Genomic DNA, 17961 nt, shown 5'->3' with positions numbered 1-17961 from the left:
GATACTGCACATTAAGAAAGTGATTACTCACCAAGTATTGTAAAGTAACTCGACTTTGACGCTGTCCCTAAAATGTTGTCACCGGTACATGTCACGGTTTGCAGATTGACTCGAACAGGGTCGCCTACACTCAACGAAGTCTTGTTCACATTGCTAGAAATATGATTTCCATTCTGATACCATTTGATGGCAGGCGTAGGTTCTCCTTGGACTTCACATAACACAGTGACAGTCGAGCCAGCAACCAAAGTAAGATTACTACCAACGTCAAGTGTTATGGCTGTGATCCTGTCATCGACGAGCACCACATGACTCTTCGACCTGATTGACGGCTTTTCACCACCTGATCAAAAACAAGCAAAATGATTATCGAGAGCTTGCATGACTCTGGATTTCATCAAATTGCGTGGGCAAGTCTTTGCATATGTGGGGAGCTGTTAACTGTTAAATTTCTAAGCCGGAAATGTCGAATAAAGCGTGAAATATCCCTGCAAAAAAATTATTCAGAAAGATGTTGGTCGGTCTTAAAGAAGGGCGCCATTCAAAATCTGCAGGAATACATTATTCCGTTAGTGATCCACTGCGTACAACAGCTATAACTGACGTTAGTAAAACGTGAAATAACAACAAAAAAGGCACTGTTTCATTTAAATCTGCATGGGAAACGCCTTTTCACTCTGTAAACAAAGACAATTTGTTCCTATGCTCTCTGAGAGCTCTGCGAGCACAACATTTGGGCGATTTGTATCGGACAAGTGTCTTCAGTCACCTTTTGACAGAAAACTACTGAGATCATATGACTAAAAGGAAAACTCAACTTATGTTGATTGAAATAGGACGAAGAAAGTTAACTTCGAAACATATTGGGTTGTAAATAAGCTTCCTTAACTATCTATCAATTGTTGCTTGTCTGGAAACAAGCCCTTACCTCTCACAGACAGCACTGTTGAATAGCTTACAAAGCCTAAGAAGTTTTCCGCTGTGCAAGTGTAACGGCCTGCATCCTTCAGTTCAACATTGCTCAGTAGCAGGAGACTTGATTGCGAATTTTCCAGTTTTATGTTATCTTTGCTCCAGGACAGCGTTGGCGTGGGTGCCCCAGTGGCAGCACACTCTATTGTTATATTACTTTTATCAAGAACCGTTAACTTTTCTCCAATTAATACTTTCAGTGAGACACGATCAAGTAGTTCCCGTTCTCTTGTCGCGAAAAGAATTCTTGGCTTCACGGATTCTGGTGAAAATAGTGAAAAGTTAGTAGAAGTGAAGTCAAAACAACCTAAAATTACTGGACGGCTTTAAGTCAGTGAAAAGTCAATTTAGTCTTTTTTCTAGAAATGATTGCGTTTTTTCGTTACTGTTTTATAAAAATATGTCAAACAGGGCTGTACTTGATAAACTGATCAAAAAATATAGCGAAATTATACCAACAGTTTCAGAGCATCGGAATTACTTCATTGACGGTGGTGTTCCGTGCCTGACACACTGATAGAACTTGATGTGTACCGCATTTTACACATTTCCTTCATTTTGCACTCGCTCTCTTTTCCGCTAAAAAAGGGACTGTAATTTTTCTTTAACCCTGCTTACCAACGAACGTAATATTGGAGACTGCAGCTGCTTGTCCGCCGGGGCTTGAGGCAGTGCACATGTACAGACCTGAGTCAGACACACCAGATGATAACAAGCTTATTCTGTTTTCACTTAAAAACAAGCGTTCCGTGTTTGAGCTCGTGACGGGGTTGTACCCTTTAACCCAAGCAACCTTGGGGTCAGGAAATCCAGAGACGTCACAAGTAATAATGACGGGTGTTCCAGTCAATGTTGTTACTTTACTTCCAATCTTTACAGTTATTGGCTGTCGAGTAGGATCAAACACCTCTATGGAAATGTTCGACGAGTCAATTTTCGGGAAAGTTGGCTCTGAATGAAAGAAAAAGAAAACAAAGTCTCTTTCTGTGTGCATAGCAGGACCGAAAGTATGTCATGTACACTGCCCAATGTTAAATGCTAACTCTAAAGGCCGCATTCCACCTTCTTTAACCCGACATTATTTACGCAATATAAAGAAATTTAGCCCACGACAACACATTCCGTTTCTGACAAAGATTAAAGCTTCTCAATCGCACGCTGAGCCAAAAAATGTGAGTAACTTCATCAATTTGACATATCAGTAAGATCTAGATCCAAGCGTCTGCAAATTAAGAGTCACGAGAGATTGTATGTTGATCAAGCTCTAAGCGTACTGCCAGATGACCATATATTAACTCACCAATAACAGTTGCGTAGGACGTTTCTACAGCTTCTCCTGCGATATTGGTAGCCACACAGGAGTACTCTCCCACGTCTTCTTGACTCATCTCAATAATTTTCAAATCTCCTGTGTCCTGATCAAACTGAAGAGTATCACTGACTACAACAGGAATACCATTAAAAAGCCAAGAGGTGGATGGCTGTGGTAATCCCTCGGCCGGGCATCTTAGCAAAAGGTTCCTTCCCTCTAAAATGGTGACATTACCTCCAACAAGGTGTTCAACTGTTCTCTGATCTCCAAATTCCTCCTGGTTTTCTCGCGTGGTTATGATGCGAGGCACTGTTGCTCTCTCTGGTGCGATGCGATCTAAAAGTTATCATTAATGTTTTGAAGGTAGGTTGTTAGGCCATTGCAACAATTTAACGTTAACGTTATGGCTCAAACCGTCTTTTTGCCACAGTTTGGTACATTAATTTAGAGAGAAAATGTCACTGGATTAATAAAACATTTAAGCCTTCTCTTAGATGAAATAGTTCTTTAAAACTACTTTACATTTAACGAGGTATTCCTTACACATCTTTTATCTCCACAAATTATAAATTGCTACTAACCAAGGACAGCAACAACCGAGCTGGTTGTTATGGAGCCTGCCAGATTAGTCGCCTTACAGGAATACGCCCCAGTTGCATTTGTATCACCAGCAGTTACAACGAGTGAAGTCTGAGTACTATTTAAATCGAGGTCTCCTTTCCACCAAGTGACAGTGGGGCTAGGAAGGCCTTCCGCAATGCAAACAAATGTGATGTTGTTGCCAAGGACAGTGGTTATATTGGTACCAACTGTTGCTCTATAGTTCACTGCATTACTCAGTTCTAGAGATAATTCACTTGTTATGATACTTGGTGCAGTAGGCTCTGGAGGTAAGAAAAATAAATCAAGTATGAAAATGAGTGACTGGTTAATCAAAAGGCCCAACAGTCTGTCTAAAATATGGATGTATAACGGCTATCGGAATATTTATTCTCAATGGTAGAATCAGTAAAATAAGCCCACCGTTATGTTTATGAAAGCGATGATTAACCCTTTCACCTCCAGAGTGACCAGCATCTAATTTCTCCTTTCAACATCACCCCCTGAATCACACATTAAGGTCACAAGAGTCTAGGAAATGATCACCAACTAAAGAAACTCTTGATTATAAAACAAATTCTCCATGTCAGCACCTTAGGAAATGCAGAGAAAATAGTGAGGATAATATGAATACTGATGTTGGAGTATAAAGGGTTAACTCACCAATAAGAGTTATAACAGAATAAGAGGCGTCTCTTCCTAGGGGGTTAGTAGCAGCACATAAATAACGTCCCGAATCGGATGTACCACTGTCCTCACTGAGCACCAAATTAGTACCATTCACTTTGTGTTTACTAGGTAAAGATCCTCCGTCTTTGGTCCACTTCACATCCGCTAATGGTATGGCAAACACTGGACACTCAATTGTCACCTACAGAATCATCGTAATGTTAGAACCATGGCAAAGTGTGTAAACAATCTGGAAACGTTCTGCTACAATGGACTGCTGATCACAATAAAGTTTTCCATCATGAAGCTTATTTCCGAGAAAGTTTCGAGGAGGTAGGATTAATTTGATCTAATGACATAGTGTTGTGCAGCTGTCTGTCAATTCATCTAAGGTTATTCCGCATTAAACAAAAGTAACAGAAAAGGACTCGAAAACGAATTTTTTGGACAAGACAATTAGAATTCCTGGTTGAGATATCACAGTTTCCCACGTTTTAAGATCTCAGTTAAGTTCAACTTTATCTTTAAATCTGTGAACAAAACAGACTAGTTCCCTATGACAAAATTAAAGACGTCCAATAAAAATTACAAATATGTCATCTAGTGTTAAAAAAAAATGGAGTTTGTTTCCCATAGCATATTATACCTTAGTTTTGGTGAACGCCTGCAAACTGTCTCCGATCACCAACTTGATTGGGTCCCTGGATTCTAGCGACACTTTGATACCAACTGACCCAGTAACCCAGGTGGATTTTATAGAAGGTGGAACACGCTCTAAAATAGAAACAAGTATAACGCAATCACTGTAAACACTATTCAGGGCATTTCTAGAGAGAATCCAAAATTCTTTGTTTTGAAGTAAACGGTTTAATTCTGTAAGTATGAGTCATTCGTATTATGTGAGCATTCAGGTGTAAGAATGATTTGGGTGACGGTGACTGATGTACAACATCCTCAGGAATCAAACTTTTATGGGTATTTGAAGTTTTAAATCTCTTTTCGTGATCTCGGGTTCTGTTTTGTTTATAGCCATGCGGTAGTTATATTACCATGTAAAATGGACTCGATATAGTCTCATACCATAAAATGTGACGTAAGAGAAGGCCGTGACAGATCCTCCCGCATTATATGCAGTGCAGCCATAGACCTCATCTTCTTGGGCCGGTTGTGATCCCCTGATGCGAAGTGTGCTGACAGTACCGTCATAAGGAACGATGAATAATCCCTGACCTTCAAACCTTTGCTCAAGGCGAACATTTCCTTTAACCCAATTTACTCGAGGAGTTGGGAATCCCGTAACACGACAGATAAGATCAATTCTAGTCCCTTGTATAACTTGTAACCTCGTTCCAATGTTTACCGTAAGATACATGCCCTCCTCAAACGATTTTAAAACTTTTTTGTCTGATTGAATCACAGGTGGAATTGATGCTAGAGAGAAATTTAATTAAAACGAGTGAACATAGTTATCCATGTGATCACTGACTCTACGTACAAAAAAATCTATAATGATAATTCCGAGGAAACAAAACCTAAATTCTAGCGTTCCCTATTGGTTGCTCAGGTTATGAAAAATTGAATTAGGAACGGGCTATCCGTGCCCTCTGGGGCACGGTTGCAGATTATCAACAATACATCTTTATATGCATCGCAGTCAGATATTACAGTACATAGTAGACACTTATAACTCATAATAATGATGTTCACGCTTCCGCTTTGAGTATTGGTCTTTTTCGCACAAAGAAAGTAATTATCCCATTGCAATCCCGCATTTTCCCATCACCTTTAACGTACAGAACAAAAATGTTAAAAGAGCTGGATGCTTGTGAACAATTGGCCATAGATTGACAAAGATGAAACATAGTCAAAATTTTAACTGGTTATTCAGTCTACGCGCAGTTGCTCGATTGTACAACGGACCTTCAAAACTATCAGAGATGTTCCTTATATTTTCCTCGAAATATAACCAGCGCAAGATTACAAGTAAAATATATTTTTGCCTCTCCATGCAGACTTTTAATCTTTTTCAGGAAAGTTTTTTTAATATGATCGGTAAATATTTGTTAACAATTGCCTAAATCGCGTGAACTGGGGCTTGAATCACGAAATGAAAAGGAATATTACGCTTTCATTGTACCACTGATAAAAATTTAAAGAACATTTCTCAACGATAAAATATGAGCCAACCTGTATTTCATATCAAGACTTGATTTGTAACAGTACGAGTCGCAGTGAAAAATGAGATTCACGTTGACATGTGGGCAAATATCATGCGTAGAATGTTACATTTAAATATCTTTTACTACTATTTGCTGGTAGTAAAAGAAATTTACAGACAGATTTCTGTCACTATGAGAATTATATCCAATATTATACTTACATCTGACAGTCAGCCGAGTTGTTTTTCTCGTATCTCCTGCAATATTTGCTGCCAAACAGGTATAATTTCCAGAGCTTTCCTCCTGTAGAATTCCAAGGCTTAACTTTCTACCTGTGCCAATCTTCGTACTCCCACGCAACCAAGTTACCTTTGGTGTAGGTAACCCCTCCACAGAGCACGTCAACTCCAAATATATGCCATCTCTACATAGTATATTACCTCCTACAGCCTCTGACAGTCTCACAAATTGTTCTATCTTTAAATCTTTCCCAGTCTGCGTGATTCTCGGGCTTATTGGTTCTATAGAAAACATGAAATTACTCGCGTACATGTGGCACAATGTATTAAAAGAACGTTTTCTTGACATTATGAAAGAATATCCTGACTGTGTTGCCATCGACAGAAGTCGATTAACTATGTTGCTTGCAGAAAACGGCAGCAAGGATTGTTCTCAGAGTTAAAAGTAACACCAAGGAAACACGAGTATGCACTTAAATTTACTGCCACAATGTTCTGTACTTTTAGTCATAGAAACGTAATGTATTAGGTATTATTGACTCTACTTTTTCAATCGCAACCTATATACCTGCCAAACTTAACCCTTACACTCTTTATCGTCAAAAGTGCTATCCTTCTCTAATAGGAATCTGTAAATATAGTTGTTGGACAGCGTGTTTAATACTAACCAATGAAGTCAAGCATCGAAGAAGCTGAATCCTTTCCAATCGTGTTTTGGGCAAGGCAAGTGAAAGAACCGCTATCGTCTCGCTGAGTACGGTGAATGACAAGAGTTGTGCTGTTGATAGAGAACCTTTCAGAAGAAGTGATCTTTTTGCCTTTTCTCAGCCAACTGATCGTGGGCTTAGGTATTGCAAACGCGCGGCACGTGATCACGAGTGGCGCACCGGGCAGAATAGTAACACGTGTTCCAATTATAACAGAGACCAGGCTCAAGTCGACGATTTGTTTGACGGAAGTGGAGGAGACTTCAATTTTTGGCACGAGTGCCTCTGTAAGAAAAGAAAATTTTCAACTGGCTGAAAATAAGACTGAGTTTTTTTTTTACTTCAACTAAAGCTTTGTAACGTTGGGGATTCTTCATTAGAACGGTAAATATTATTTTGGAGTGTTGTTAATAAGAAGATTTTGTTTTGAAATCGTACAATTTTCAGAATTTTCATCACAACGCTACGCAATTTTCCGGTCGTATAATCTAGTAAACAACAATTTAAGCAGGGTAAATCTACTACACGGGTCTCCGACGTAAATGCAAGAAATTCGTAAGGTTTTCGATTCGTTTTTTCAAACGGTTCATATTATTTATAAGTGTTGATATTTCCTACAACTATTGCTCAATAAAAAATTTTGATTTTAAAAACGTACAAATTTTCAGAACTTCGGAAGTTTGGAGGGTACTCAGGGAGTTAGAGTTGCTGCACCTCGAACAACTCCTATGCTTCCCTCGTGCTCTCCAAACTTCCCATGTGCATCCATGACTCGATATACGCACGTTGAGCTTGAACATATTCTTTATCTTTATCACATTATTAAGGATTCAACCGGTAATATTGAAAAATCCTTAAAGCTACGGGAAAACGTATGGCAATTTACGAAGTGCTTGACTATCTTTCCGATCCACTGGAAACAAAAGGAACAAATGAACCCTGAAATCAAGGTTTTCAGTAGAAAGAAAACGCATGCGTCAAGACAGCGAAGTAAGTATTCATTTTTCGCCACCATTTTGAATTTTTCGCTTAGTAAAAGAATAGAGCTGCGCACATGTTTGGTCTAGGATATTCAGCTAAGTCAAAATATTTAATTCGCACACACCTATTACAGTTACAGTTGATGTGACTCTGTCTGAACCGTCGACGTTGAAGGCAGTGCATTGATACTGTCCAGCACTCCCTAATGTCAGCTTCCTCGCAATGAGACGAGACCCTCCAGCTATCTCTTTAATAACAAATCGTCCTGTTGAAGACACTTGACGTTCATTCCAGCGCCAGTTTATCACTGGAGAAGGGGTTCCACTGGCCAGGCAGTCAATAGACACATCTGAGCCTGATAACACTTGTAAACTGTCACCGATCTGAATGCTCACTTCCCCTTGACCTTCAATGGACTTCACAGAATTATTCCCGGACTGAATTTCAGCACCGCTTTTACCTAAACAAAAAAATAGCATAGTTTCCCATTTTGGATCAAGTTTAGCTTACATAAGAGATCGTAATGTTTTCGCACAACCGATGGATACCGTCTTTGGATATCTTATCGTATCATTTGATTAACCTCGCACGAATGCCGTTTGATCTACAGCGGCAAACAGAGTCACTGGGATGAACCAAATAATGTTAAAATTCACTCGGTTGTACTTCGTCAAGATGGACAAGCAACGGTTCGTAAACCAAAGAAGAGATTGATTCATGGTTCTGTGAGCGCAGGTACTAACTCACAACGGAGCCTATAATGTATGTACCTGCACTTACCTATGATACTGACAAAAGTGGATGCTGTGTCTTTTCCTGCGCTGTTTTCAGCCAAACAAGACACCTCACCAGCATCCTGAGCCTGTATACCATTCACAATCAAAGAGCTAGAACGACTGTCAATCAGAAATCGTCCTGAAGTTTTCAGCATCCGCTCGTTTAGAAACCATGAAACTTCAGGAGTAGGGAATCCACGGACTTGACACACTACACGAACGATCAAACCCTCCACTACTCGCAGATATTGGCCAATCTTAACAACTGCTTCCTCGATAGCTATACCAGTTACCCGCCCCGTCGATTTTTCAATCTGCGGCTTTTCAGAAGCTGTTAACAAAAAAATCAAAACAAAGAAATGTATGAATCTCTGTTTCCCGACCTTTTATATGTTTTCGGCTTTGCCGTTCGTCAACAGCAAAGACAAAACTCGATGCAAGTCGAGGAGACTAAACACCAGTTCATTAAATAATGACACGTTTTTAATATCCTCAAAGTGTAGGCTTCCGTCAACACCGGAATGCGGTAGTGACTGAAAAATCATCTTGAACTAACTTACCAATCACTGTTAACTTGCTGGTTCGACTGATTCGACCAGCTCTGTTCATCGCCTCACAAGTAAAGGTTCCCGTGTCCATTTTAGTGACGTTATTTATCTTCAGTGTTCTTCCAAACTCTGCCAGGTCTTTGTCATCTTTCTTCCACTGTACGGTTGGAGTAGGAAGTCCAGATGTGGGGCATGTGATAAGTATACTTGCACCAGCAAGCAAGATCAGTTCGTCGCCAATTGTGGCTTCAATGACCTCAGAGGGCCCAAGGGAAGTTATTTTCCTGTCAGAGTAACGTATCGTTGGAGGTTCGGGAGCTGTACAGGTGGAAGCCAATGAAAATTATTGTTCAAATAACTCTTACCGTAGAAATTCCTGCTAACTGATCATAATGATGCAAATGTTAACAACTGCATAAATGTAACATGGTTCATTCCTCTCGGCTATGTTTGCTCGGGCAAACTATCCGTGCATGAAGTCATGTAGATCTTCGCTGAGAAAAAATAAGGCAACAATTCGCTCAAACTAAGTGAAGGTTAAGAGTAAAACCGAGAAAAGTTCTAAGGTCGATACCTTCCCTTGAGAAGACTTAACTTGTCTCAGAACTGAGGCCTTTGAGATATTTCATTTATGTTCACTTACGTAAAATATTAATCTTCGAAGACTTGGAATCCTGTCCAACATTATTGCTGGCCGTACACATATAATCCCCGGAGTCCTCAACTCCAGGATAACTGATAGTAAGAGTAGAATTATCTTCACTAATAGTTACACCATTCTTCAAACCAGGCTTTTTTCCACGAATTTTCCAACTTATGGCGGGGGACGGCTCCATTGCTGAAACACAACGTACTGTCACCTGGGTCTCAGAGATGACGGTTAATTTCGTTCCAACGTATATTTCTACATCTTTGTTTTTCTCGTCGATGACTCGTATATCTTTTGTTCCTGCTTGAATCTTGGGAGGATTCAGAGCTTCGAGAAAGAAACAAAGGAGTTAAAACTCTCAAAGTAAGAGATAGTGAACAACATTTTAAGTGGCTGAGTAGACCTAAGTTTGCTCCCATATTGCTTACTCGCATTCTTGATGTATGGTACTCGTTTACTGAAGTCACATGTGTTATGGAATTATATGTATGTACCTATAACGCTAACAGTCGAGGTTGCCTGGGCTTTCCCTCTACTGGATCTGGCATTGCATTCGTATTCCAAAGCATATCTCTGGTCAATGTCTGTTATGACAAGATCCTGTCCAACTTTTACGGCTTTGCCAATCTCCGCTGAACGACCCTGTGCTGTCCAGTAAACTACAACAGGGACTGTTGCATCTGCAGGACAACGTATAGTAAGCCTCGCTCCTTGGTAAACCGTGACGTCACTCCCTATGGTGATTTCTGCTTCTTTGTCATTAGGTCCAAATGAGACGTCACCTTCGGCTGTAATTATCGTAGGTAAAGAAGGATCTAAAAGAAATGAAGGTAAAATAATTTTTCCCTCTAAGGGACGATGTCATTATTAAAATATTTTTTAAGGTATTTGAGGTTCGTGAGGAGTTCTTAAAGGGGAACTGTCCAATGAAAAGACGCACGGCAGGTTTAAAAAGTCAAATACTTGTTTCAAGATAACATTTATAGTCCATAGCTTTTTAAAACACATTGCCTTAAGATTAGTGACATACAAATATTGCGACACGAATTCTTGTAAAAAAAAATCTTTACCAATAACACGTAAATGCTCAAGACCCACAGTAAAACACGCTGCTGATATTCATAACACTTTGCAATTACTTTCAGTTATTCTGATCTCTTCCCTCATGCAAGAATGACACGAGGCTTTCGTCTTCAGGGCAATTATGGTCACTACAAGTAATTCCAAAATAAGAAACTTTTCACATACCGAATAACTTGGCGGTGAATAAGGCTCTCCTTTCTCCTGCAGTGTTTGAAGCTTTACATGTATAGGTGTCTTCGTTAAACCGAGTCAATCTGCGAATTCTTAAAATACCGTCTATTGCTGCCACACTCCCTCGAAATCTGTCTGTCATCACAACCCCGTTTCTATACCACAAAATCTTAGGAGTGTCAAAATTGGAGCTCGCTCTACAAGACACGGTAATTTCAGTTCCTCTTACAGCCCACACGGTGGAACCGACATCTACAGACACTTTGCTGACTTTTTTGAACACAAACTTCTTTACTTCACTTTCCACTATCACAGGTAAATCTAAATAAGGGATAATAATGTAACACCGTTGCAAATTCACCATTTAACAGCTGTGGTACAAGTATAATCGTTAAACCAAGTTTTCACTAAAACAAAGAAAAAGCAACGACGACGACTAGGAAATCCTAGATGACTTTTTATAGAAAGTGAAAAGTCTCCTTTTAGTTTACGTTGTCACTTTCGACTGCAGCGTAGCTATCCTGGTAAATTCATCTTCAGGAGGACAAGAACAGGTCTAGAGGTTGGAGGGATAGAGTAATATCATTCCTTTCATAAGATTTTCATGTAGTCAGCATACTTTATTGTTTCCTTTTTTCGATGAGACATAGGCGCTTAACTTGTAGATCAAAAGTAACTATGCAGGATCGAGAGGATGACAAGGAAGAAATCTTTCCTGGTCGCCAGAACTCCAATTAACCCTAAAAAGCCGTAGAGTACTAATAAAATTACACAGGTAGCTCAAGAAAATGCGCCGCAAGATTCCCATTTTCTACAATACTTTTTATTTGACTCGCAAAAGCCTCCTTTCCCAAGAAATAGGAAGGTGAAAGAAACGACGTTTTTCGCAAAATCAAACCATTAAACAAGATAAACCATCCGTACATTTACGCTGGATGGAACTTGAATAAAAAGACAAAGGCACACCGTGACAAGCCATTACCTTGGCCTCGATAATCACATGGACGTCAGATTGAATTACCTGGAAACAACTCTAAAGAGGGTCCGGGAAAATTAAGATGATTTTCATGTCCAATCAAATTAGCTAGCTGGAATATAACATTTACATTGAATGTATCAGCAGGAAAGTGACCTTACCTTTGCCGCTAGGTGATACTCCACTGCCATCGTCCAAAACATCTACAATCAAAAATAAGATGCTATCAGTAAAAATATTCTTAATCCGACATTACTCTCTTGTGTCTACCAAGGATCTCGTTCCTGTCCTTGATGAGCGGTACGAGCGTAATGAAAGAATGCCTCCCATTCGAGTGTCACTGTTTTTCCTCAAAATTCCACAATCTTAAAGAGACTTATCAAGTGGTGTAAATGCTTTTCACGAATATTAGGTAATCTGTCGCTTGGAGCCTCCACTACCCTTGTCCAGCGGAACAGGCACGGGCTTTGGAGAAATCTGACTAACGCAACCGAAGTGTTGTGGTTCCGGTTTAAGAATGCGTGCGTGGAGCTCTTATAAAATGTCTTCGCACATGAATAGAGATTAAAACTGCTTGGAGAAACCACGAAGTACAGCACTCACCCTTCGAACATATTGATCAGTACCAAGATCGAAAACTCAATGGTTCAGTCGAAAAAAGATATTTTTAGGCTGATTCGATATAAATCAGTATTCATGCAGTGTACCTACTTGTTTTCATTATATTTTTTCTACCAGCTAAGGCTCGATGATTTCTGAATAGATCCTTTTTCAATGTCCGACTTAACACTATTAGAAAAAGATCTTTTCACTCTACCAGTGAATCTAAATATACCTTTTTTTAGAGAAAAAAACGAGTTACTACTCTACTATACTCTGTCGATCAGGCAACTTAAAAAATTTTTCAACAGCTGATGCGGTGATCACAATAAGATTTCTCGTTAATTTTCCACATCTAAGGCGAATTTAGCTTCTATTTTAAATAACATTCAGGGTTTGACGGAGGTCAAATCAAAGAACGAACAGAATTCAAATCGTTTTCGAAAATCGCGGGCTTTAAAGTCCATTTGGCATTACACAATCAACTGCTCCAAAGCAGCAGTTTCTGCGAACGCCCTGATTGGACGTCTGTCGTTTATTGCACCAGCAATAGAATGCACTTTCTATCGGTTTAACGGTTTAAAAATTGGAGAACACGAAAAAAGTTCACCAGCCAAACTCGTCAGAGGTTTCTCGTTTTCTCCCAACATCATGCGAGGGTTATTGCGCCGGTAAATTGATAAAAAAACGGTGTATTGCTGTAATAAATTAAAGATAAAGTAAGCAGACAGAGAAATTTAAAGTATTGAAGTTTTACCATCCTGCTCGATCGCTCTTTTCTCCCTTATATCGTCATCTTCCAAAACTTGAAGTAATGTAGTAAAGGAGTGAGGATCCTCCACCTAAAGAATAAAATTAACGAAAATTTTTGTCAAGTTAACTAAGTGATCTCAGTGAATGACAGTTGATTATCTGCTGGCCAGATTAAATCTGATAAAATTCGTTTGCTTGTTATGAAACTAAACTTATAAACTAAAATTATTCATGACCGATTGAAACATAGGGAATGTATGGTATGTTTATTATGGATTGTTCAAACGTTGACCCTATCTGATATGTGCTGGAGGCTGGCTTCAAAGGGAGCTAATTTGTTTTATTTCTTGATTAAAGAGAACCTTTACTTGGAGGGTTAGTTTAAAAAAACTACTACATTTCCACAAAATATTTCCCTAGCTTTCCTTTTTAAATTTAGCGAAAACGTTGTCGGTGCTTTTCTCATTTTGTTTCATGAAGCCACTATCACACGATTTTGAGTTTTCCACTTACCAACTTGCGAAGAAAATAAAATTGATCGCCCGACGATCAATGCGGTCTGTGACCGCAAGACAGTAAATTGACAATTGCGGAATTGTTTAAAATTCCGTAAATGACAGCCTCTGTTGGGTTTGTTATGATTACCTAGGATAGCGTGCTCCTACCAAGCTTAAAAAGAATGAAGCAGACTGCCATATGCGACATTAAGTCCATATCAAGTATCAAAATAAAAACTACATCAGAAACATTTACCATCCACTTATGAAGTTTGGCTGCCTATCAAAAACTGTGTTGAGTGGGTGAGCGGCAGTTATTAATTACTCAGGGAATTAAGTTATGAAACGTTTTTCGTCAAATCAATCTTATCCAGACATTTCATGGTTAATGTACAGAAAGGGCTTCTTGATAAGGATAAAGCTACTAAAGTATCATGTTAATTAACTGAAATAGGCGCCAGCATTTAAGAAAGATCTAGATAACGACCAAGATCTCGCCGAAAAAAGACAAAGTTCTCGCAATGTATTTTGGAGAGGGTACGAGCATATGGTTGGACATATGTTGCGATCATGCCACATACACCAGAGTATCAATATTATAACGCTGGGAATTTTTAAAATACGTTTTCTTTAAAACTTAGATTGCAATAACTTAGGTAGAGAATCGTTAAACATAAGTTTCCCAAGAAATGTTGCGCAAACTGGCGTAAAAAAAATCAATTGAAAATTATTGCACATCTAATTTAAATTACACAGAGTGCCCGTGTCTCGACACGTAAAAGCACACTTCTAAATCGTCGGTTGACTTTCTTTACAAGTGTGATTAAACATACAATTTGTCGTAATCTCACAACAAAAAACCAGCGCTTCACCGGAATTTTCGGAAAGATTGTAACATTGCTCACTGATTTAAGATTTTCGATTTCTGGTTATTTCTAATTTGCAACAATTGTGCTCAAATTGGATATGACCAAACTTGAGTACTTGTAAGCATTTGATAGTCTCAATAAACAAGTGTGCCACGTTAGCAGCCCCCACCTCTGATGAACTTTGAATGATAGAATTTTTTTCAAAAAAGTGCGCCAATTTATCCGACAAAAACAAAATTCAATAAAAATTTTCATGTCTTGTAATATGGCCTCTGTGTATGTTGGAAAAACTAAAATCTCAAACTCCATTCCACCTCATCAGTGAGACCATTATTGTTGCAGGGCGAAATGACAAATGACGTTAAATTTTTAACTCTATTAACTTCGCTTTAAAGCACCTATCGTCTTAATCTTCTGGTTACAGCAAAACAAACAGAGATAAATTTCTGGTTCTCCCCACATCAACGCGAAAAATGTTTAAGCTTAAGAAATTCTAGCATATGTTTTATTACCTTCTCAGCGGCTTACGACCTTGCCCTAAGTAGAGGTTTTTAAATATTATTTTCATGTTTTCTTTCTCATAGCACTTATCCACTACATTTGAAAATCATACGCAGAACACTTAAGACGAAGAACACTTCAAATGTCACGAAACCAGTCATCCGTTCATGTCAAAAAGAGTCAACATGGGTTACAGGCGCTTGTCGTATCAAAACATGGCTCCTCGTACTTCACGTTGGTAATTTAAAAAGACAATAATCATGCACTGTATATGCAACAATCGCATGCAAAATTCAAGCTGACCTCCTGTTGTCCTGAGCGTATAACGCAACTGAAGACGACGGCAAAGATAAGAACACATGTCTGAGATCTAAAGAAACGAAGCAAAGAAGAGAATTCGTCTTAATTAGTCTCACACCACTTTCATCAGCGATTACAACCAAGACGCTCGATCGATGTTGGTGTTCGCATTAATAGTGATCATAACAAACCAGATACTTGTCAAGCGTGTAGTCGCTTTAACAATTATCGTGTTTAAATAAAGTCTTTGTATTGTATTGTATTGTAGGAATGCTTCCTTACCTGTATGCAATGGAGCTTATCCTCAAATACTGCCTCATATTATGCGAAAAGTCAGCACTGTCGCACAAATGCGAAACTGTCCACGGTGTTCTGCCACGTTATTTAAACCGAGTTACGAAATTTCGTCTCGGGAGTCGTCAGTTCGATTTCCTGTTGAATTCCACCGCAAAATCAAAGTGAAACGCGGTAAAAAGTTTGGAGTTTCGATCTTGTTTTAGGACAGTTCAGCAATGCCATTGCTCATCTCCAAACAAAACTCGCTTTCAGCTGCTTCCAGTGATATGATCCGTTGGAAATCAAATTCTTAGCATTTGCGGTAGTGACAAGGAGATTCCGCCCAAGACGTTTTGTAATACGATTCCCCCTTTCTACAAACCAATGTTCCCCACCTTGTTTGCTCGATTGTCAGTAGGGAGCTAAAGAAAAGTGTTCAGCTATTTTTACTCCTCAAAGATCTCTTTTTAATTTCTCTCTGCTTTTTACTGAACCACGTTAGCGATCTAAGTTGAATATTTGCTAGGTTCGTGATGATATAATTATTGTTGTTTTTAATCCGTCGTATTTAACATTATTGTCGTGTCGTAGGTCAAATCAATCCCATATTATCCCACGGCTGACAGTCCTTGTCACAAATTACAGACTTCGACGGATTTTGGCGCTCCAGGGAGCACGACGAGAAAAAAAGGCGATTAGCTAACCCTTACGACTGTTGCGCCGAAACTTGTATTCGTGCAACGTCTTAAAACTCCTTCTAAATTTGTCTGTTAATTCTTGATACACTTTTCTACCTTGCACATGTGGACGGAAATCCGGGAAAAAATAAGAGTTTTAGCCCGACCATAAATGATCACTCTAAGTGCCCTGCTTTGATATCATGTCTCGCGCCATAAAACTACTCTCAAAAAATCTGTCCCTCCTCCAGGATCCTCGATTTTGGGTGTAGCAAGGTGTGTACGACCAAATATTTCCTGTTTCCGAGTCTTGTCAGCGTTTCAACTGAATGAATGTCGTAACAGCCAATTCAAAAGGAACACCTTCCGTTTGATAATTTAAAGAATCCTGACTTAGGTATAACCGAGTGGTGCTCGAGAGGAAATATTGACATTTATTGCCTAGTTGGTCATGTATGAATATTCTGTGATTTATCGATTAAGATTATCTTTGACGAAAGACGTGTAAGTGTATTGTCCAGGACACCTCGGAGATTCTCTTGCGATCCAAGCAAAGCAAACCATAGTATACAATTGTCAATCGGCCTTTCTTCTTTGACCCAATTTGGTTGAACCTCCTTTTTCTACTCTTGATCTTTTTCTTGACTTGTTTCTTCGTTTGACTAGGGCACTTGAAGGACAAGCAACTCCCTACTTCCCGACGCAAAGCGTAAAAGTGAGTGAGGCGAGGAAAGATGGAGGACTCGGGGGGCCTGGGTGCAACATCAATATGTGATGGCCTACTCGCAGGCTATAATATTTTCCCAACTTTCCTTCCTCAACCAGAGCTATAGACTGCTGATGATACTCGAACAGGTCTCTCACGAACCAAAAGAACATCTGTTGAAAGCATTATCCATAACAGAGCCATCATCTTCCATAGTATTGTAAAGGAAGCATTCAATCTCAAAAATATGCTAAGGGTATTAAATGGGCACCATCGCTTCAATCATTTCACATTTTCAATAGATTCCTCTTGCTTTCGATATCATAGCTCGTTTTGAAAATAGCCATAATCTACTGTATTTCAAGAAAAAAAAGATGGAAGTAGGGAAAGAGACCTTGAGAGTAAACACGTGTAGTTTAACGAAGCCACCCAGTTACGTTTTCATGTGTTATGCTTCTTCTTTCTGCAATCTTAGCTTTCTCCAACCACTCCTTTTGCGACAGAAACGTGTGATAAAGACGGGGCGAGTGAAGGTAACAAACTAGTCACACTCGTGCTGTTTTTCGTTCGTCTCCTTTCGTCAAGAGCCTGAAAAGGACACTGAAAAAGGATATTTCATGAGGCAGCGAAAAAATTGGAAAAACTGATTCCAGGGAATAAAGGCACGTCCGTAAATAACCTGAGTGAGTGTGATGTGATTGTGTATGGTATGTGCGTGCGGGTTGATGGACGGCCTAACTGCACAGGCAATGTACTAACGGAGAAGCTGCTGCAATATTGGTCAACTGTCCTCATTCGGGCACTTTTTAAAATGTGAATTTAGAGTGTAGTCACATGTTAGAGATCAGCTTGATCCTAATGATACAAGTGATGTTCCTTAAAAGTATTGTTCTCGGTGACGGTGAGTGACATTTTGACAACGCGAGCGGAAGCCATCACC

The 17961-nt window shown here is 39.3% G+C and overlaps 1 protein-coding gene across 1 annotated transcript in view; it reads right to left on the bottom strand.

The window, feature by feature from the left end:
• The window catches only part of LOC113668478 (titin), a 58885-nt gene extending 42976 nt beyond the window's left edge, over positions 1-15909 (bottom strand). Inside the window, exons 1-20 of the mRNA XM_027184375.2 lie at positions 15645-15909; positions 15366-15432; positions 13200-13284; positions 12004-12045; positions 10861-11187; positions 10107-10427; positions 9607-9939; positions 8976-9281; positions 8420-8746; positions 7764-8099; positions 6620-6943; positions 5934-6233; positions 4634-4984; positions 4200-4327; positions 3548-3755; positions 2866-3168; positions 2273-2620; positions 1591-1923; positions 929-1234; positions 32-343 (exon numbers count right to left, since the gene is read on the bottom strand). Of these exons, the coding sequence (XP_027040176.2) occupies positions 32-343; positions 929-1234; positions 1591-1923; positions 2273-2620; positions 2866-3168; positions 3548-3755; positions 4200-4327; positions 4634-4984; positions 5934-6233; positions 6620-6943; positions 7764-8099; positions 8420-8746; positions 8976-9281; positions 9607-9939; positions 10107-10427; positions 10861-11187; positions 12004-12045; positions 13200-13284; positions 15366-15432; positions 15645-15682 (5095 nt within the window). The 5' untranslated portion in view covers positions 15683-15909. The remainder of the gene's footprint in view (positions 1-31; positions 344-928; positions 1235-1590; positions 1924-2272; positions 2621-2865; positions 3169-3547; positions 3756-4199; positions 4328-4633; positions 4985-5933; positions 6234-6619; positions 6944-7763; positions 8100-8419; positions 8747-8975; positions 9282-9606; positions 9940-10106; positions 10428-10860; positions 11188-12003; positions 12046-13199; positions 13285-15365; positions 15433-15644) is intronic.
• Positions 15910-17961: the final 2052 nt, after the last annotated feature.

Source organism: Pocillopora damicornis, chromosome 4 (assembly GCF_964200805.1).
Source record: "Pocillopora damicornis chromosome 4, jaPocDami1.2, whole genome shotgun sequence".
Lineage (NCBI taxonomy): Eukaryota > Metazoa > Cnidaria > Anthozoa > Scleractinia > Pocilloporidae > Pocillopora > Pocillopora damicornis.
The sequence above is the reverse complement of the archived record's forward strand: the minus strand, read 5'-3'. Positions and strand labels throughout refer to the sequence as shown.